The 22415-nt window shown below is 37.3% G+C and overlaps 1 protein-coding gene across 3 annotated transcripts in view; it reads left to right on the forward strand.

Annotated features, from left to right (window-relative positions):
• ESYT2 (extended synaptotagmin 2) overlaps positions 1-22415 on the forward strand; it is a 78577-nt gene that overhangs the window by 17406 nt on the left and 38756 nt on the right. For all 3 annotated transcript variants that reach the window (XM_027648439.1, XM_027648440.1, XM_027648441.1), the window contains exons 2-6: positions 13018-13059; positions 13975-14109; positions 15256-15332; positions 19907-19979; positions 20736-20825. In XM_027648439.1, coding sequence (XP_027504240.1) covers positions 13018-13059; positions 13975-14109; positions 15256-15332; positions 19907-19979; positions 20736-20825 — 417 coding nt within the window. The remainder of the gene's footprint in view (positions 1-13017; positions 13060-13974; positions 14110-15255; positions 15333-19906; positions 19980-20735; positions 20826-22415) is intronic.

The raw sequence follows: 22415 nt of genomic DNA on the forward strand, positions 1-22415 counted from the left end.
ATGAAATTACCGTTTCTGCTTCAAAACCAAGTGATATTACTGAGTGGGGATTTGGGGGGGATTTCTATGTTGAACATTATCTTCTGTCATTTGCTGAGGACTTTTTTCCTCTAAAGTATCTTTTGTTAGCATATAGAGTAAGACTGATATTTAAGGATGAGAATAATAATTTAGTTGGGAGGCAGCCTGGCTTTTGGTTCCACCTTATAACTCAAACATATGATGTAGCATTCCTAAGTTTAGAAATCTGATTTAGCAGGGAGTTCTTCAGTGTCTTTCCTTAGCAACCCAGCTTAGCAAAACACACTAGAGCTGCCCTTCCTGCTCTGTACTGAGGAATGGTAGCAAACTCCATGGTTTTAAGGTGGAGTTTATAAACAGAAATAGGATAATAGGCCTGCAATTGTAGGGGGTTGGAATTCAGTGGTCAGAGTATTTTCCAGTTACGTTTTTCATTGGTTTCGTGTTTTTGGCATGATCCTACATGAGGATAAGGGCTGTCCTAAAACTCTAGAGCACCAGTTTTGCATTAAGCAAACTTACTTGGCACAAGGGAATTTATAAAATAGAGTTGTTTGGGGTTTAATGTTTGTTTTGGTTTTTTTTGAGAGGCTGAGCATTTTTTGAAGTAGAAGGGGTGAAGGAGTATGACAGTAGCTGCCGAGGGTCACAGCCATCCTTTGCAGAAGCTGAGAGGATATTCAGGGAAGGATAAGTCCATACTACTATTTTGGTTTTGATTTTTCCTTAGACATGACTTCTGATTGCTGTGTTAGCTGGACCTTTGATCTCGCCCATTGCAGAAGTTTCTGTTATGTGTTGCCAGTGAAATGTGTGATATTTTTTGCATATCTTTTTTCTAACAAATAACACTGTTCTGTATTCTGTGCTGAAATACAGTCCATTGAGGGGGACAGAATTGTTTTAGAGAGGATAGAGAACAAATCTCATGAACTTTAGAAATTTTAGTCTGTACTGATTATTAGAAATACTGAGCTATAAGAACTTGGTATAAGAATTTGGTTAAATGCTTGAAGGGAAGAACCAGAAAGAGTTACACATGTAAGCTTGTCATCCAATACCTGATGCTATCAGGTTAAGGAGGGCTTTCCTCCTCACCATTTGTTGTCACTATGTTAACTGAGACCCAACTTAAACATTGCTGCTCTTTATGGTTTCACTTTATTAGAATGTTTGTAATGGCTGAGCTTTCTATTACTTTCTATTACTTTCTCAGTGGAGTTTTATAGTTTCAGAGATGGTTAATCACTGAGTATTTACAGGTTCAACAAAACTGCCAGACCATCGATCTGTACTCTTTATACTCTCTGGGTTTTATATACTGAGTTTCTAGTGTTTCAGCTGGAAATGATACAGGGGAATTTTAAAATGCCTATTATATCTTGCATGATTTCTGATTATGTTTAAAAAAGCTTTTAATAGTAAGAATAAGCTTTGGCTAGATAGTACTGGTTGCAGTGCAGTATGTGGAAGTTACACACGTCACTGGTGTTGGGAGTCAGATTCAGTCAAAAAAAGAGTTTTTTTGGTGTAAGTACTATGTAATAAGCATGTAAGTGCTAACTAATGATTGTATTCTACAGACTTGTTTGACTTCTTAGGATGCAGGTTAACCCAACTTGAATTTGCATGCCCTGATACTGCATTTCAGCTTGGATATCAATAAAAAGTTAAGTTCTCCATTTTGCTCTTTTGTATTTTCAAATAAAAATTTGCATTTTGCTCATTCCCAAAACAATGAAAAGTGAATAGTACTTACCTTGTCACAGTTCACACAGATTTATTTGAAATATGTTGAGAGTTGTGGGTTGCATTAAAAAAATAAAAGGCTTGTGTATAAAGATTGGGCTTCAGTACATGGAGATTTTTCGTGCTAAAGACAGAGAAGAAGATTTAATCTGCCTGAGAAAGAGGAGTCTTGCAGAAGGTGGTGATTATGTTGCATGCTTACCTTTGCTGAAAGTTGATGCCCATCTTAGGCCTCACAGAAAGCCTGTGTGGTTCCCGTGGGGAGATGAGCTGTGTGATCCTGCGAGTGTTAACAGGAGTAAGCTCTCCCTGCTGAAGGAACCTCAGTCCCAGTGAATCAGAGCTCCTGACTGCAGGGTGAGGAAAGCGGGTACTGGGTCAGTGGAGTAAAAGGTGAAGAAACCTTCAGGGTTTCAGTCTAGATAGCAACGAGGGTGGCTGACAATTTGGTGCAGAGCCCAGCATTTCTTTTCAGAGCTGTAGACAGTTCAAGGGAGAGTCAGTTGTGCTGTGACACTGGCTGTATAAGCTATTTCGAAAGCCAGTGTTTAGCAGTCCAGAGAGGGAAATTTTTCTTCTATTGACTGTGAAGAGAATAAGACACTCTGGCATGCAGTGGGGTGGGAACATGCCTGGATTCTCAAGGGAACTGAAAAGAAATTTGTTATAGAGACTTGAATGTATAAAAGAGGGCATGTTTTTGAAATGTGACAAATTGAAAATAAGATGCTAATGCCTTTATAATTTTATTTTAAAACTCATAAGCTGGAATTTCAAGGTATTAAGACTTTATTTGGAGAAGAAGAAGAAATAACATTACTCCTAAGAATAAAAGGGTAAAGTCAATGTCAAAAAGGAGTACTGTGCCAGATTTTTCAAGTTGTAAAATTTGGTGAGTTCTCAGAGCTATGGGTCATCCTACACTTTTCAGCAGTTTAAATGTTTAAAATCTGGATCTCTGCTTTCAGTAATGATTGCAGTGCTTGTGGGAATTTGGAGATGTGCTAATGTAGAGCTGTCATTAAATGTTTTATTTTGTAAACCTTGCATTAATTGTCTTTAATCTGATGTGAGAGCAAGACTTTTATCAGTATAAATGTAGTTCTTGGTGTTTTGCTTGTGTAGAGTGTTTTGCTATTCATTTTTTTGAAAAAAAATTTTTTTCAGTCTGCTTGTCCTGACCTTTAGTTGGACATCAGTATTTAAAATATAATTGTTATTGTTGTGAATACCTATTGAAGGTGATACTGGAAAAGGGCCTTCTCCTGTCCTAAGAATTCATAATGAATTCTGGTCCTGTGAATGAGGAAGTAGAGTAGATAAAAACACTGTTGTAAATGTGAGTAGTAAGCAATCAGAATGTTATACCTAAGTTCTTATAGTTGCCTCACTCTAAAAAGTGGTCAAAAGCTTTGCGAAAGTGTGAAAAATATGTGTCAGGATATCAGGCTTTTGTCAGAGGTTCTGGATGTTGATCCCGCAGAAGTAGAAGCCATTAAAATGTTCCTGCAACTCTAATACCCCCTTATACCTTCCACTTTTTTATTGTTTTTACTGTCCTGTTACAGTCCAAACTGAGCCTTGAAAAATTAAAGTCCTTTTTGAGCTGGAAAGTAGAAAATAAATGTGAACACAGTGATCCAGGAAAAATTACAAGATACTAAAGTGCAGTGAAAATAAAGTAGTTTGGTTACAGAGCTGACTTCATCTCTATATTGAAGCCTGTGTTATGATATATAGTAATATTATGCTAGTACTTGAAGATAATTCTGAAGTTAGGCTGCTCTAGAAGATGAACCTCTAGCAGAGGACTGAAGGCTTCAAGTTTTCTGCTAACAGCTGAGCAAAGAAAACCTACATGGTCCCTCCCTCTGGCACACATTTTTTGCTGTGTTCAGGGTAGATTCTGCATCCAGATACAACAGAAACCTATGCTAGTGTAATTCCAGGTGTTTGGAAGGAAACTGTGTAACCTCTAGTGGTAAAGCAAGAGATTTTTGTTTCATGTTCTTTGGGTGGTTAAGCCGGGATGCTTCTGGAAGTTAATGATGATCAGTTTTTAATTTCTAGGCTGAACCCTTTTCCTCAAATTGGGGCTGCAGAGGCTGAGTGTCAGGCTAGAAGCAGGATTTCCCAGTTCCCTTACTAGCAGACTACTGTTCTGTCACTCTTCCAGAGCAGCTGCTTATAATGCCTATCCCGGAGGATTTTGTTATGGCAAGCTGCTGCTAAGTAGGAGGTTTCTGGGTGACTTTGTATTGTGGCATGCCTGTTCCATCTCTGCAAAAATAACAGCACTTAGGCAAATTTTATCTAGTTTTTTGTACTGGTGAGTCAAATTCTTGAAAAGTAATGCTGTTCTTACAAGCCTCACTGCCACTGTGAGTGAAGCATATTTAATAGATGTTGAAGTGAAAGACATATGGAAAAGTGAAACTGCTGTGCTTGAAATGGCTCAGCATCCTTCAGTTCTTAATTGCAGGACTTGCTTCTGGGCTGCTGTTTCATATCAGAGCTCTGGAGCCTCTTTTAGATAAAGTTTTTCTTTTGCAAATACAGCATTATTTTGCATTGCCAAAGCCATTATTTTCCATAGAAATTGGGGAGAATGTCCAGGTGAGAATATATTGGTGGTGTTGCAGGGCTGCAGAGGGATGGATTCTGAATCCTCAGCTGCGAAAACTGTAAAATGACCATTTTTTGAGGCTGATAGCAAAAATTGGAGGATTGTTAATTTTCTAGATGCTGTCCCAGTGAATTCTGTAATGAGAAGGAAAACAGAGGGACAACTTTCTCAATTACAGTCTTATGTATGTACTTAGTATATAATATATTTTTTAAAACAACCTAAGCAAAGTAGCATCTTTGTATGGTTTAAATGAGAAATACAGGTATGTTTATAGGCCTTCGCAAAATGTAAAAAAACATTAAATATTTTGAATTCATTTTATACTGTAATTCTAGCACAGCAGAAAGGGTGCATGTGGGATCTGTCAGTGTAGTTTGGGCTTTACTGAGGTTCAAATGGTGTGTGTGGGTAGTGGTGGCTCTTCTTATAGTGCTGCTGCCATTGGCAGCGTTTTGGAAAGGCCTGTTTTGTGCTAGTTTAGTATGACTTTAAAAGACACAGCCTGTGTGCTGCTAGTAATTTTCCTTGTCTCCCAGATATAGTATCTACGAATATATGTTAGGAAATACGTCCTTCAGGACATATCAGGATGCTGAAGTGTCCTGTGAATATGAACTCCTGTTTGTTCCAGGTTTGAACTGCTCAGTGTATTAGGCCTTTCTTTTAGATCTATAAGAAGCAAGGGAGAGAAACAGAGGTAACGGAAGGCTGCAAGGAAATGAAACTTTCAATACCATATAAAGAATCTGTTTTATTACTTGAGGTGTATTAATTTAATTGTAGTAGCTTTCTTGTGTTAGCACTGAACCCTGGAGGTGTTGAAAAGCCGTTTGGTTCAGAGTTTCTACAAGCACCAGCTTGTTTTGTGTTTAGTTGCTGGGCTGTTGAAGAAATTACTTTTCACCTTGGTGCTCACAGTGACTCTGAAGCAGATAGCTTGGGAGGCAGTGGGGAATATGGGAGTGATTGTACTGGAAAACTTGTTCTGAAAGCCATCTGTAATTTGTTGTGGCACCTCACGGGACTTGCTGAACTGATAGAGGCAGCTCACGTGGGATGGCAGTGTTTGTGCTGGTACAGTGTTTTGGGAACATTTGCTGAGATACCAAGTATGTGTTTTTAGTGCCACTCTTGTCTTATAGGTGCAAATCTGACTTGAAGGACACGTAATTACTTTTTTTTTGTAAAGGATTATTTTGTTTTCCAGTGTGTTGTCCAAGCACTTAAATGGCTTATGTTCCAGTTTATAAATAAATACAGTCCTTAACCTTGCTTGGTGTTACAGCTGTTTCTTCCATTTGTTTCCACTTTTTCCAATTTATTTTGAGGGTTTATAGTGATCAGAGAGCCATGGCAAAAACTCTGGGGCCCTTCCCCACCTCCTTCATCGCTGTATCTTACTCTGTGTGTGTATGTGTGTGCAGATCACCTGTAACATTCTCAGGGAAACTGCTTCAAGAGTTGTTGCTTAATCCCCATACTGAAAACACACAGCTTTTGTAATGCTGATCATCAATTTTGCTGTGCAAAGACTAATCATTTTAATATATTTAAAACTGCAAACACAAAAAACGCATCCCAAAGCATGCTAAACAAAACCAGAGTCAGGTTACCAGAAGTAATGGAAATAGCAGGGTTTTGTTAATTTAGTAACAAGGGCCTGTGGTTAACTGCAGGATTTTTGAGGAACCCTCATTATTAGCATTTACCCTTCTCTTTCAGGAGTACTGAATCCTGCAGTTCTACAACAGTAAATATTTTGTGGAATTTTCCTTGTAGTTCAGAACGTGAGAGCTAGAGTATTTCTGGCATTGGTAGAAGTTAGGAAAATTGCTAGGATAACCCTGGAAGTGAATTACTGAAGTGACAGGAGACAGCCTGGCTGCTCTGCTTTCCCTTCCAACCCCCCCTTCTTTACCTCCTGTCAGAAAGAAGCAGTCATCCCCCAGTGTGGGTTTCAGGATAAACCTCTTCAGGTTGTGTCAAATAGCAGAAGACTTGGCATCGATTCCTCTGTGGAAAGGAACAAATAGTTCACCTACTGCTGCTCCTGGTTTTTTCAGAGAGAGAGGGGATTGCTGGCTGGAATTCATGGGATTAAGCCATTAGCCCTGCTCAGCTCTGTTTTACCTAAAATGTCCTTAGGCCAGCCTGCTTTACCAACTGGAAAACACTGGAGTGAATAGCTGTTAAATTGAGCTTGAATATCACTATATGATCCTATTTATTCTACACATGCTGGGATTCTTCCTAATTCTTTTACTAAATTTCTCTGGCCTTTTTGAGTTACATGTGCAGTGAATTTAGACAAATTAAGCTGTCAACTGTAATTCAAAGGATAGTTTAATTTTAGTGTCTGGTGTTTCTTTGCCACACCACCTGACTTTGGGCTTAATAGTTAAATAACTGGTTTTGCTGTGCATTCAGAAGGGGGTTTAGAGAACCTAAGTTAGGCTTCTGTCCTGAATTTCCTTCTGTGGGATGCTTTCCCCATCCACTGATGATGCATGAAGAGACTATGAAAACTTATTATGATACCCTTTTATATTTTTACATTTAACCTAGATAAATATGCTTTTCATAGAGGGGAGGATTTTTTTATGTAATTTAGCTTTCCAAAATAAGCAGAAGGGATTGATATCTAATATGAGAGATATTTGTGAAATAACTGGAAAACGGTTCAAGAGTACTTAGCTGCATTGTAACTGTGTCAAAGAACTTGGTTATATTGTGTGACCTTATAATTAATCAAAAAGTTATTGGTATAGTTTCTTTAAGATTTGCATCTGGAACTACAAATAATAAATGCAAATGGAAGGAACGAGACATAACGCTGACCCAGATAAGTATCTGTTAAACATGGCTATTATAACACATAATATACATTATTTTTAATGTAGAATATGCTGAGCTGGAAGGGACCCATTGGGATCATAGAGTCCAACTCCTGGCTCTACCCAGGACACCCCAAGAATTACACCATGTGCTCGAGAGTGTTGTAATTCTTACCTTTAATCCTTCAGTGTGTAGGGGGGAATAGAAGGGAAAAAACCCAATATACAGTGGTGTGGGAGTTTTGTTTGGGTTTTTTTATTTGTTGGTTTCTTTAAATGTAATCTGCTTTTATTGCTTCCTTTTCTTACATAGCTGTAATACACAATTCATGAGAAAGTGGTTGGTTTGTAGGAAAATAAGTTTTCATTTTATGGAATGCTCACTACCAGTAGTGTTCTGTGTCTAGCCTTGTTTCCTTAGAAAGTAGCAGTTAATAGTCTGGGCAGAAAACTGAGTCAATTTAACCAATATGAAGAGTAGGTAGAGAGTCTGAAAAATAAAATAATTGTGGGTAAGAAACGTTTCTGCTGTTATTACAGTTATTGTAGTGGGTTTCTTTTGTATTTGTTTTGTTTTATTGTCTTCCAGGACAGAAGAAGGAACTGCATTCCTTGGGCTTTTTCTGGTATTTTATTGATCATTACCAAAAATTATGTGTTCTGAATTGAGTTTTTCACAGCGCAGGATTTGAGCATATCAGAAATAGGAAGTAATCATGAGAGTTGTTTAGAGCTGAGCACAAGCAGTTGTGTGAGAAAGCCCAAACATGTATTTTTAATGTGCAGAATCACATCTTTTGAGCACCTCCAAGTATTTAGCGAGATAATGTTTAATAGGAGAAACATTCCTGGAACATGTCTTTGGTGTAGAACATGGTCATTAGGGTGTTTCTTGCAACAGTTCTCTCTTGTTATATTTTGCTTTGAATAATAAATGGCTATACCAGGTGGTTGAAATGGGACAGTACTTGCCAAATCTGCATGAGCAATTTCATAACAGAAGCCAAGTGGAAAATGTTTTCAGTCTTTAACTGCCTTTGCTGAAATCTTGACTTCTGTCTCTTTCTGTCAGGCTTGTCAATAGATTTTATACAAGAATTAACAGGTTTTGCACATCAGTTAGTCTGATTATTGCTTCTGGCAATAAAATGCTTGTATAGTTGCCTCAATACTCTTAAGTCGCTTCTGACTGATCCAGAGGACCAGCTTCCATCCCTCAGACTTTCTCCTGTTGTCTATGAATAAGATTGTGTTTGATATCAGAAACTCTTAAAGTGAAATATAATTTTGCCACTAATATTTCAATCTCACATAACAGGCTAAAAATGCATGGAATCGGTAGATTAATAAATATTTATTCTTTGTTTTCAGACAAATTGGCCTTAGAGCATCTACAGATTAAATAAAACTCAACTTTTGATTCAAGGTTGGCTGGATTGAAAATTTCAGAATCTTGAAGATGGAAAGTTTTATTCTTTGCTCTCTGTTTTAAGTGTCAGAGAAGCCACCGAATAAAACTGAATTATGTTAAAAGTTGAGTGAGCAGAAAAGCAAGGATGAGAAAGGAATGAAAAATAGGAATGGAAGATATAATTCACTGTATTATTTGTTGCCTATTGTCACATCCAACTGCAGAAACAAACTACACTTATATAATTAAGGAGTTGGCTTAATACCAACTCACATAACAGTAGGAGCATGATAGGTGTGGCACAATAAAGGAAAAGCAATTATTAAATCTGTGGAAAAATTAAGAACCATGTCCTATTAATCAAGGTCTTTATTAAGACTGTACAGTAGATAAAATCAAAAATTAATAAATTAGCATATATGGCTAGATATTAGTATCTGTCTCCTCTAGCTTATTTCCCAACCTTTTTCAAGTGTTCCTACATAATTCTGGACTGAAGGGTGCTTAATAAGTGCAAGAGAGAGATGCTACCTCTTTTTCTCATTCCAGACAGATGTACTGGATCTCAGCTGTGTGCATGGTGCAGGGAATGTGGGCTGTGCCTTGGGGAGTTTATAATCTGAATATGGGAAGTTGGATCACCCTGTGGAGGAAAGTGAATTTCATCTGGGCTGAGGTTATATTTAGAATGGGAAGCCTCTCTCAGTCTAGTGTGTCTCTTCTCCTGAATGTCAACTGGATACTTGTACAGAAGACTAAAAATGAATTGTGAACATGACAACTGTTATATCTTGCATTACTTACAGCAGGCAGGTTTGCTTTTGGTATTTTCATGAATTTTCTTTCCCTTTCCTCGTCTGTGTGTTTAATTTGTTGTTTCTTTTTATTTTGTTTTGTTGCTGTTCGTTACAATGGCTGTAGAATCTTAGAATCATTTAGGTTGGAAAAGACCTCTAAGAACATGGAGTCTAATCATTAATCTAGTACTGCCAGCTCCACCACTAAACCATGTCCCTAAGTCCCACAGCTGCATTTTCTTTTTTTTAGTACCTCCAGGGATGGTGACTCTACCACTTCCCTGGGCAGCCTATTTCAATGCTGGATAACCCTTTCCATGAAAAAACATCTCCTAGTATCCGATCTAAACCTCTCCTGGTGCAACTTGAGGCCATTTCCTCTCATCCTGTTGCTTTTTACTTGTGAGGAGGGACCAACCTGGCTACAACCTCCTTTCAGGTAGTTGTAGAGAGCGATGAGGTCTCTACTGAGTCTCCTTTTTTCCAGGCTAAACAATCCCAGCTCCCTTGGCTGTTCCTCCTAATACTTGTGCTCCAGACCCTTCCCCAGCTTTGCTGCCCTTCTCTGGACGTGTTCCAGCACCTCAATGTCTTTCTTGTAGTGAGGGACTCAAAACTGAACACAGGATTTGAGGTGCAGCCTCACCAGTGCCAAGTACAGGGGGACAATCACTGCCCTGGTCCTGCTGGCCATACTATTCCTGATACAGGCCAGGATGCCACTGGCCTTCTTGGCCACCTTGGGCACACCCTGGCTCATGTTCAGCTGCTGTTGACCAACATCCCCAGGTCCTTTTCCACAGGGCCACTTTCCAGCTGCCCTTCCCCCAGCCTGTAGCACTGCAGGGGGATGTTGTGACCCAAGTGCAGGACAGAGCACTTTGCCTTGTTGAACCTCAGACCACTGGCCTTGGGCCATCTATCCAGCCTGTCCAGATCCCTCTGTAGAGCCTTCCCACCCTCCAGCAGATTAACACTCCCACCCAACTTGGTGTCATCTTCAAACTGACTGACAGTGCACTCATTCTGCTCATCTAGATCACTGATAAAGACCTTAAACAGGACTGAGCCCTGGGGAACACACTTGTGACCAGTCACCAGCTGGATGTAATTCCATTCACTGCCACTCTCTGGGCCCGGCCATCCAGCCAGTTTTTTACCCAGCAAAGGATGCATCTGACCAGCCATGAGCAGCGAGTTTCTCCAGGAGAATGCTGTGGGAAATGGTGTCAAAGGCTTTACTAAAGTCTGAGTAGGCACATTCACAGCCTTTCCCTCATCCGCTAAATGGGTCACACTGTCACAAGAGGAGATCAGCTCCATGACCTTCCCTGGCACCAAGGTCAGAGTGACAGGACTATAATTTCCTGGATCCTCATTCTGGCCCTTCTTATAGATGGGGGTTACATTTGCTGACTTCCAGTCAACTGGGATCTCCCCAGTCGGCCAGGACAGCTGGTAAATGATGGAAGGTGGCTCTGTGAGCACTTCCACCAGCTCCCTCAGTACCTTTGGGTGAATCCCATCCAGCCGCAGAGACTTGTGTGTGTCTAAGTGTGTAACAGGTTGCTGACATTTCTTCTTGCATTACGTAATTCTTGATTCTCCTCTGGTGGAACAGCTCCTCAGTTCCCACCCTGTGAACATCATTGCTCCCTCTCCTAAGCAAATCAGAATGAAATATTCATATTGGTCCAACATCATGCATAAGTGATAAGTCATTATTGAGAGTTGGCACATCTTCTGTCTGCAGATTCAGAAAGTAAACATTTTAGAAGAAAGATCAAAATATTATCTATTAGCATTGGAGTTAATGGTGTTGGTTGTTTTTGTTCCTTTAACTTTTTGACCACTGGAAGCAACTTGAGAACCCTGCAAGACAAAAACTGAGTGTAAGCTCTGTTCAGCTATAAGTTCATGTACACACAGTACCTGCTTGTGTTGCAAATGCAAAGAAATTGTGTTTTGTTTTTTAAAAAGGAGAAAAACAAAGTCCACAAGACCCTCTAAGTACAGAGTTTTGACATTCTACCCACCGTAATTTTCTAGGAAATTAATTCTAAATAAATAAAATATAATAACATTGTTCCCAAACTGCTCCATCTGTTATTAATAATTCTATTCTTTGAACTTACGTAGTAAAATAAATCAGATTGGTTTTTGTTACAGTGAAGCAGATTATTGGATGGTTTTGCATCACTTTTAATGGTTTTGATGGATATGTGATATACTTAAAAAATGTAATTTGAAAAGTTGCCAAGAGCCTCTCTTGACAGTGGAAGACAAAATAATTTGTAATTCTTTAAGAATCTGTAAAAACATAGGACTTTGTTATGGACTTGGGAATACTGGAAAAAAAACCAGACTAGAGGAATAACTGACAATATTGATAATGCTGCAGGGGCCAATCCTCCAGCATAGCTAAAAGGTGGAGGCTTAGGTGAGATCAAGTGCTGCTCTGATGGTAAATTGAGTATATGAAGAATATATTAGTGCTGACTGTTAATGCAAGAATTGAATAAAAACTGAAAACAAGAAGTCATTAATGGGGCTTGCTTTCAAATTCGTCTTGTTGAAAATGCAGTTTAAAAAATAGGTATTTCACTGACTGTTCACATTTGGGATATGCATAATAAAAATAACTGCTGGTAAAGCCAGTGGTACAATCTGCTGTGCTATGAAGAGATTAAGACTTGGCAATTCAGTTAAGTAGAGACATGGCTTCACGAAAGTCACTATATGTAGGTCATTGGTTTTTAGTGTGTTCAAAGGCTCTTTGTGCTTGAGGAGTGTGATCTGCATCTCATTCTGGAAGCTGTTTCTAAAGAAATGTTTTTTAACTTGGCTTCTACTGAACTTCGGGTTTTGGGGTTTTTTTTTTATGTGTGAAATGTAAAACTACTACTGTGCTCTCCTGTGTCTGGAAAACTGTGTCAGTTCTTCCATCATTTCATTGATGTTTTCCTGTTGTGAGGGGTGCTTTCTGTCCTGTGTATATACTATCACACTGCTGTTTCTTACTGCTTTCTACAGTTGTTTAAGAAAAAAAAAAATCACTAAAAATATCTTTTGAAGGTCTTTGGAACTTAAATCCATTTTCCTGAGCTTCAGCTTCACTGATCAAATATTTCTAGCTATGATTTATTGATATTGCAGAAGATGTGGCATGAATGAAATGAAGTAGAAGATCCTGTCAGTTGGGTGTGTCATGTTAAAAGCCCCTGAAAAGCATATGTTAAATTTGGTTGACACAAGCTGTATCAGCTATACTTGCTTTTTTTTTTTTTTGCCTTTTTTTTAAAGTTTGGTTATGGTGTTACAGAAATACTTTATTCCGGATGCTACTGTTAGGTACAAGTCCAAGTATATATTTATGTAGTTCAGAAATGAGTTCATATTTTAATGTGCTTGAATTCTAATACTCAAGAATGTTAACTACTTAATGTGTTGTTTACTGTTTACATTGCTTAGGGAGATGTCCGAGCTTTCCTGTTTTCTAAATGTCTGGACACTGTTAACTAAAAAGTGGTTTGTATTTGTATTAATTTTGTTTTGTGTTTGTGTTTGGTTTTTTAGGTCCATTTTCCAGACACAGAGAGGGCAGAATGGCTCAACAAGGTAAGGGGTTAGACATTAGCATTGCTTCCAAATGGGAAGAGACAGGAGGGAAATCTGAGATTAAAATAAAAGGCGAGGCAATAATCAGAGAACAGAATAGTTTTAACTTGATGTGCTCTTTATACACTTGAATTTTCTGGTTGTTGATCCCGTTAGTCACAAGAAAGATTAAATCTATTTTCATACTCTTGAAATTGTGAGTTTTGTAAATGATTTTAAGTAGCATTACAGTAATGACAGCTATAATTGTGCAGAATTCATAGCAGCTGTAAACACAGTCTAATTTTCTACTTGTCTGGGATACTTTCCAGTTACTCTAGGTTCCTAACCTACAATCTAAAAATAAATGAAATTTGCAGTTTTGTTTTGTGTGTGTGATAATCTGAGATATAGATCTATGTAGCTTGGGGTTTTTTAAATTGCCTGTCATTCAAAGTACATAGGAGAAAAAGAGTCAATTAAAATATAGTAAGAAAAAATAAGTAATACAGACTTTTCTGATGTATCAGAGTTTTTACATTTATAGACCTTATGCATGTAGTTAAGAGCTGTGCTTATCGCATTTTTCCTGTTCCTCTTTACATGCAAATAAACTTAACCCTCTTTATCCTTCTGCTTAACATTCAGCATCAGTGCTGAATGCATATGGGTTTGTGGGATAAAGGAAGAAAATTCATAATATTGTTTTCCTCCTTTTCCAGTGCTTCAGATTTGTGCAAATGTATAAAATTTGCAAATTGAGAATTCCTAAAGGTTTCCTGCATGTGAAAAGTAACCAGTTTTTATGTCTGTAATGAAATCTATCAAAACATCCTATGTTTAAAATTTATACAAAATTTCTTACATGTGCCTTAAAGAGTACTTTTTCCTTATGGGCAAAGTTGTGTTCCACATAGGGTTTTTTTTTCTCCTTAGACTGTAAAACAGATGTGGCCTTTTATTTGCCAATTCATCGAGAAACTCTTCCGAGAGACCATAGAACCAGCGGTGAGAGGAGCAAACAACCACCTCAGTACCTTCAGCTTTACCAAGATTGATATTGGTCATCAGGTCAGTGTCTGGTGAAGTTTTTCTGAGAGACCCTGTTGTACATACCATTTTCATGTGGCCTGTTCAAATCTACACAGAAATATTTCCCACCCACTCCCAAATGTTAGGAAACCTGAAGTTAAGTTTCAGGTGTGATAGAGGGAAATTGTTTTTCTCTCTTCATGGCTCTATTTCACATATATTACAGTTCATTGTACTTTACTACCTTTTGTGTGTTGGGGTTTTTTATTATTTTTTTTAAATTATAAATTCTTTTTCACAGTGCCTCTGTCTTGCCCTAGATATGACTTGTATCACAGACTGTAGCATTCCTTTTAAGTCATACTAGGGTTTAAATTAGCTCCCACACCTCTGTATCCTTCTGCAGCTGGACAGAGTTATCTCAGACATGACAAACAGCTATTCTTACTTTCTGTTGCAGCCTTCATTTAGTTGCATCCTGTGAGCTGCACAGCCCCAACACAGTGGGAATCTGACAGTAGTGAGAGTTTGATTTTACTTAAATTACTAAAAAGATGTAAATAGAAATATGACGATTTTTCCAAAAAGGAAAAACTTAAAAGTGGGGTCACTGGTCATGCTCTCCTGCCTAGAGTTTGATGAATGTTTGAGGCTTGGAAGTGTTTGATTTATATGTGTTGGTTCTATATGAGGAAGGCAGAGTGTGAACACATGATTTAGAGAGAGAGCACAAAGTGGTTGACTCAACTTCTTGTGGGAATTAAGATTTTTTTCTGTCCATTCTCACTAAATTCCACTTATGGCAACTACATTTTTGTGAATTAAATTTAGCTGCTTGTTTTAGTTGCACAGAAAGAATGCTTTGGGAGTATTAGACATATGCTTGTACAGAGAAATTAGAGGAAATAGGGAAAACTTGATATTAAACATTTTGTAAATCTTGAGATCTAGTAGTCTGGACCCAGGGTAATTGACAGAACAGTTGTGGTTAAGTGGATCCCAGCAAGATAATTTTTACCCTTGAAATAACTGTTTGAACTAAATTGATAGCTTTGCTTCACACCTTTTAACAATACTTAACTTCAAGCATGAATGTTTCTATATTCACCTTTATTTCAAAGTTAAAAGCTTAATATGCTATATTTCAGTAGAAGAATCCAACTTTTACTTACTTCATTGTTTCAGCCTCTGCGGATAAATGGTGTAAAAGTCTACACTGAAAATGTGGACAAAAGGCAGATCATTTTGGATCTTCAAATCAGGTAAAATTTATTACCATATTACAGTGGTGTCCAAGCTTTATAATATGTATTTTGTTTGATTTGTCAGTTATGTTGGCCTGAAAGGAGAAGAATTGCTTCATTACACAAATGCAGTTAGTTCTAATTGTGTATGATTGGAGGAAGGAACTGCATGCTGTAAATAGTATTTATCTGAGGGAAATGGAATATCAACTCAGCGTGACTGCATAATTTAAAGTCACGTTGGTTAATAAAAAAATACTTTTCAAAGATAAAGCACTATCTTTGATTTTTTTTTTCTAATGTATTGAAACTTTGCCATTAAATTTAGTCTAAAATTCAGGATACAAGATTTTTGCCTTTTTTACTTTTCTCAGTTACTTAGACTTTTTTATAAACACAGTATTAGAAAATATGAGAGCTACAGAAGTACTTTTGCTCATACCACCAACCAAATAAATCTGTGTAATATAAAAAGCCAGAATAACTGTTCTCCATTGCTTCAGGTTTCCTTGCCACTTCATCATGACCCCTTTTATATAGGTTTCTGAGTAGATCTACCCTACCTTTGCCCCAGCGGGACAAGAGAAGATGCTGCTTGCTCTTTCCTTGGGTTTCAGAGGCAGGGCCCAATCTCTATTGAACTGAATAACTTTATTTCTTTAGGAAAAAGATGGTTATCCAAATCAGGGATTGGTGTTGCTGGACAAAATACAGTGGACTTGACTCTTGAGAGCTTATTTCACTGGATGGATGTGTTAGCCCTAAGGGAGAAATTTCCTTCAGTTTTCCCTTTGCCACTTCTGACAGCAGCTGTGAGAACAGCCTCACCTCTTCAGATATAAGCCCTCAGGAAAACAATCTTGTCTGACTGCTGTGGACACAGTGCAAAGAAATTGGTTTTGAGAAGCTGTTTTTGAGACATTTAGGGGGCCAAGTCTTCTAAAACCATTTTTGCCCTTTAAAGGAGAATTATTCCCACAGGAGGACAGGGTAAATCTAGTGTTCCTTTTTTTATTTTTTTTTTTTAACTCCTGCTCATCTTCATGAAGTAGAAGGCCAGTAGGTTTGTACAAAAATTTCAGGAATAATGTCCTGTTACCTAGACCTGTTTCATTACATTACACTGCAGCCTACTTAGAGAAGTGGTAAACAGCTGCAGTAGAATCCAGTCTAAAAGACTGAAATAAATTCCTTGAAGTAGTTTAAATAACAATAATAGTACTGAGCCCGTTTAGCCCAACAGCCTGCCCCTGCTGCTGGCTGCATAGGCTTCCAGGAAGAAAATGGAAACAAGGGCTATGGAGTGACTGTTGTAGCTTCCAGGAATTAAGGCTTAGACAAAACCATCATCAAAGGAAGTCCTGTTTCATATTTAAGCCTTCTCCTTGACACCTCATTTGGAAAGGGCTCTTTTTCAAAGGATTGACTATGCAAGTTTAAGACAGAGAGCACCACAGTATCAGTTGTTACTGTTTGATGTTTGGGGATTTTTAATATTTTATTTTATGTATCCTCTGATGGTCCATTACTGAGATTGTTTCAGTAGTAACAGGAAGAATAAATGTCTCTGTAGTAAGTGTTCTTGGCACTGAGTTATGTACAGATACCAACACTGAACTATGTCTTAGGGAAGCAACTTCATTGCAGTTTTGCAAGATTATAAAGAACAGTTTCACTCCAGTTAAATAATTTTGTTATAATTTTAATTTATTTATTAGTTTGAAGTTAGGAGCTTTCTATAAACCCTTCATTCCCTAAATAGAGTTGAGAAGGAAAACAATCTCTAAGCATTCATTAGAATAGCTGTAGGAAGCCAAACTCTGTGGGGGTTGTTAATAGCTTATTACTGAGCTTCTTCACCTTCTCATGAAGCAAAAAAATCAAGGCACTAAAACAGTTTTATGCTGTGGATTTAAATGCATGGAAATATTTTTTTTTTCCTGTGGCATACTTGAATAGAGAAACTCACTACCATTGTACTGACAGAAGACAGATGTAAAAATAGGGTCCATCTAAAGACCTTCTAAAAATAATTATTTAAGATAGTCCACTGTACAGAATCACATCATTGTAAGATAGGAAATAATTTTCTCCTATTCATTGCTTTTTCATGGTTTTTTTAACTTTTTTCCCCCCCCCCTTTTTTTTTTTCTCATGTATCTTCTGTGGGCTACAATGACCAGATGCAGTATATTGTGCTTCTGGTTTGATTCAGTACAGCTGCTGTTATATTCCTATGAGAGTGTCCTCATTAAACTGCCATCTATCTCAGTGATCTGTACCTTAATAGGGGTCATAAATATTTCTGGGATATTGGGATCTGAATGTACAGAATTTGCTTACTAAATGAACCTTCAAGTAGTATGTTATATTAAAGTGGAATAGGGTACAGCATCGACAGTTCATGGACCCGGCCAAATATCTTAGGGGATAAAAACATGTTTAGTTTTATTATAAGGTTAAAAGTTGTTGACTTATTACTCTCAAATGCAGTTTGTTACTATTTTTACTTCAATTTGTCATCATGTTGTTATGGATTTTCAAACGAGCTTCCCAGTCTTCATAACACAAATAGTTCTGATGCTACAGAGTGTAGAGATTGAGGTTTCAGTTGCAGGTTTTAGTTGACCTTGCTTCTCCGTGTCATGTTGTTATGCAATTATACATATTTATGTGGAAGTGTATTTATATATATCTTTACTATCTCTATATATAGTTAGATGGGTTAAAAATAGAAATTACATCGCTTTAAATGGTGTATTAAAAATTATATACCTATTTTTAAACTGTAAAGTCACATTACATTCTTTCCAAGGAAAGCAACTGTCAGCTTCCTTTGACAGAGACCCCATCATGTTGCTGTCTTCCAGTTCCCCAAACTGGTCATTGAACAAAAAAGATTTTGCATAGTGTTATCTTTTGAATAGTCAAAAAATAAGTTTTTGAAGAAAATCTTGGTGCTATTACTTATTTTTGTTTAAGGGATTGATAAGATTTGTATTTGTTGAAATCCCACAAGACAGCACAACCACACACAAAGCAGAGGAGGCTACAGGTGATTTGAATAATGGATATCCAAAATGCAGCAACTCTTACCTTTGTTTTCTTCTGATAGTTCCTCCTGGCTGTCAGTTGTGAGAGGGAGGGAGTGGGAGTCCTCTGTGTGCTGTACTGCTTATACTGTGAAAGTAGTTGATATTGTCTTGACTTGATCCTAAAATGGCCCATGGGGAAACTCCATTTTGTTCACAATCTCCCAGACATTTTTGTAATAAGGTTCTATCATCCTCCTAAACACGACTGAACAGTGTTTCACTTTATAGGCTGGGCCTGAGGAACCTCATGTGCAGAAACCTGGGCTCTGCTGCAGAATCTGGAACAGGATGCCCTGTAGAAGAAACAACTTCTCCCTGCTTCCAGCAGTGCCTGGCTTAGTTTCAGCTGCCTTATCTCCATCCCACTTAATTCCTTCTTCCACTTTGTTTAACTGGGCAGTCTGTTCAGAAAACTTTTCAGATTTTGTTTGTCCTTCTGTTACGACCTGTATCTTCTTAGCTAGTCTGGTCATCCAGCTTCTCTCTCCCTAAATGTAGCATGGTATTCAATCTGTTGGGTTTTGGGTTTAGTTCTCATCCTGTAGAATCATTGACCAGTTCCCTTGCTAAATCAGTCTCAAGCTTTCTTCCTGAATTCCTTGTTGAGTCTCAGAATTTGTTTGTTTTCAGAACCAATGTGTCTCACAGCACCAGCGGTTCTTGGAAAAAAATTGCTCAGTTTTGCTTGTATATGCTTAACCTTGTATGGAGCTTCAGGAAAAGCAGCTAAAAATCCAAGCCTGAGTTGTTTGCAAATAATCTTGTAGCCTTGTAACAAAATCAAAGATGAGACTTCCTTTTTACCATCTTCTTCAAATCTGAGATACAGGGCAGCATCTGCAAAATGTCAGTTACTTGACCTTTCATGCCCAAAAATGGGATGCAAGAACTGTTCAAGGAAAACCTTGCATTGTTTTTAATATATTATTCTCTAATTTGCTTCCTGCCTTCTCTCCCTTCAGAAAGGACTCAACTTTCTTTTGCTTAAAACTTGCTTAAAGGATCATTCAGCTCAGCATTCCCAGCTTACTGAAATTCTAAATATGACTGGGTTTGCAAGTCTGTGAATATTTCAGACAACTTTCATTTTCAGCATAACCACCATCTCTGTCTAGTGCTGCTCATGGTTATATTAGATGAGAGTAGATTTGGGTACATGTACTATCAATGATATCTATGGAGAGTTTTCCTGAAATGGAGCAGGAATTCTGTGTCCATTATTTCCCAAAAGTAAGGCCACTTGTGTGTTTTCTCTTATGCATTCTTCTGGGGATGATAACTTACCTAGGTATTAGTTAGAGTGCTTTTGATGACAGTGGTGACACTTTGAAGGGGATGTTTTTACAGGCTTGACTTTGTTCTATGTTCTAATGTTTCAACATGCATTTTTTATGCATAGACTGAGATAAAAAATATGTTCTCATGACAGTGCAAAACAGAACTAACAGGTTATTTTAGTCTGTAAAAGTGAAAGGTATACTTTCTTTTTTGGTTTAGTTTTGTTGGAAACTGTGAAATTGATTTGGAGATCAAGAGATACTTCTGCAGAGCTGGTGTGAAAAGTATACAGGTAAAATTCAACATTTTGATTTTGATATCACTGAATCATTATTTTCTGATGAAATAATTTATAAGTATTTGTGTAGTTTTGTTGCTTACTACTTTTTTTCTCAGTTGAATAGTATTGATGTTGCATACTAATTTCAGTAACATTTCTTTAAGATGTAGAAAAGCTGGAGATAATTTCACATCAAGCCAATATTCATGTGATTTGTCTGTTCATAAAGGGACCATGGAGCTTAAAATTTTTATTTTATTTAATATTTCAGTATTTGATGCAATTATTAGTTTAGGTACTATTACTGTTAGTAGCCTTGCCTTCTGACGTTGTTTCTGAAATTTTCTTAGCTTTCTGGTAACAGATCTCTCTCTAATGAGGAAAATTAGTTTGCTTTTTTGCATGTGTGTGTCTTGACATACCTATGACCATTTACTTGCTTTTGTTCTATTACCTGTGGTTGCTATTTCTTGTTTCTTTTGGCATGTTTGTTTACATCGAACTTTATAAATAATCTACTTCATAGTTTTAGCAAAATTACCACTAACATGACACAGCAGCACGTAGATGGATGTAATGAATTTGTAAGCCCAACTGTTAAGTGCTTGTGTGAAGTTTTTTTGGTTTGGATGACATGTAAAGTTATACACATATATAATTCATCCATAAGCAAGAATTTAATTAGAAGTATGAGCATTGTCAGCAAATAAATTTTATTTGAAACTTGAACTAAAGTCAGTTCCATTGTCTTTTTTTCCTCTTCCACAGATCCATGGCACCATGAGGGTTATCCTGGAACCACTAATTGGAGACATGCCCCTAATTGGAGCACTATCTCTTTTTTTCCTTAGGAAACCTGTAAGTACTTTTACCTCTCTTTCCACTCTCTTTAGAATGCTGATGACAGAAGCCAGAAGATGACAGAGCAAGAATTAAGCAGGAAAAAGAAAGAACTTGGGAAATTGCTACCATTTGGTTAAACTTTCCTTGATAAATACTGGATAAATTTTATTAATACTAGAAAAAAACAAGATGGGTTATAATTACCTTGGAATTTGGAGGTGTGTTTTGTCAAAGCTGTCAAACTTTTCTTAAAAGTCTTTTGGAAAGACCGATATCAATACAACATCTAGATTTGTTATAAAAAAAGTTTTTGTTACTCTTCTTATGACAGTCTGCAGGTAGGCATGGTCGAAGTTAAGACTCACAAAATCTGTGCAAGATTGTTTTGAAAACCATGCTGGTGTTAGCACAGATTAAATTTAGAATTTTTTTTTTAAATTATCCACCTACTTTAAAGTTTTTGTCCTAGATAGCAGGGGGGCAACTTCCATTACATTTACCAATGATCCAAGAATGAGGATGGATAAAGCACTTAGTGGGATGGAATTGGAATTTAAAAGTTCAGAAGTCGAAAGGATTCAGAAGTTGAAAGGAGAGAGTATGTCACATAATTGAGCTGAAATATGTGCTAGGGCAAAGGGCACATTTGGGCTGGAATAATAGTGAAACAAAGGTGAGCCAACAAGGTCTTACTGGTATGGAAATGATACAGCCAGATTGGAAAGTGTAAATAAGGGGACAACCCACAAATGTTTTCAGTTTTAGGCACAGCACTTCAACAAATCTTGTTTTATAAAAATACAAAGTAGAAAATAATACAAATTGCACACTTGCTGGTGGGAAATTCTTTGATGTTGTAGCTCTATCTAAGGCAGCTTCAGCAATTTCAAGTTTGATACTGCTTGTAATAAGTATTGCTAAGAGAGCTGAATAGAAAATGTGAACATCATGGAAATTCTTATGCTGCAGAGACATCTTTAAAGAAATTAATTGTTTACATCTCTTGGAAGTATATTTTCCATTGGAAGCTTTTGTTTCTTGGATATGTCCTAATTAAACATTGAAATGCATGATGTCAAGATTTAACAGTTTCAGACTTCTAGGTCATAAATTACAAGTATATGGATTTAGACACTTTAAAGCATCTCAAATTGATCATCTTGGTTCCTCGGTAGTCTGCAACTCTGAAAAGTTCATTTACTTTTCAAGGTTTGGGGGGGGTGGGAGTGAATTCTTTACTTCAACGGCTTTAGAAGATATGTTGTTATTTTCTTGAAGGAAATCACATTCTTGAAACACAGTTCTTTTGAACAAATGTTCTATGATAAATTTTTTGCTGACTTGTTGGAAAGGTAGGTTTGTATGGGTGTTCATGTACAGACTAGGAAAAACTTACGGTGTCACTTGTGTCATTTATGTGGCTTGTTTCATCTGTCTAGAGAAACCATGTGTGCATGTGTAGAGGGAATGTAGACTTAAATATAAGTAAAGTATGCAGGAATTTGGAAATATTTTGTGGCTAATTTAGTGAGATTTTTTGTAGAAGTGAATCAGTTCATGCAAACCTGATAAAACATCTGTGCTCTTATTTGGAAATAATTGGGG

The sequence above is a fragment of the Corapipo altera genome, unplaced genomic scaffold (genome assembly GCF_003945725.1).
Source record: "Corapipo altera isolate COAL_440 unplaced genomic scaffold, ASM394572v1 47, whole genome shotgun sequence".
NCBI classification, from domain to species: domain Eukaryota; kingdom Metazoa; phylum Chordata; class Aves; order Passeriformes; family Pipridae; genus Corapipo; species Corapipo altera.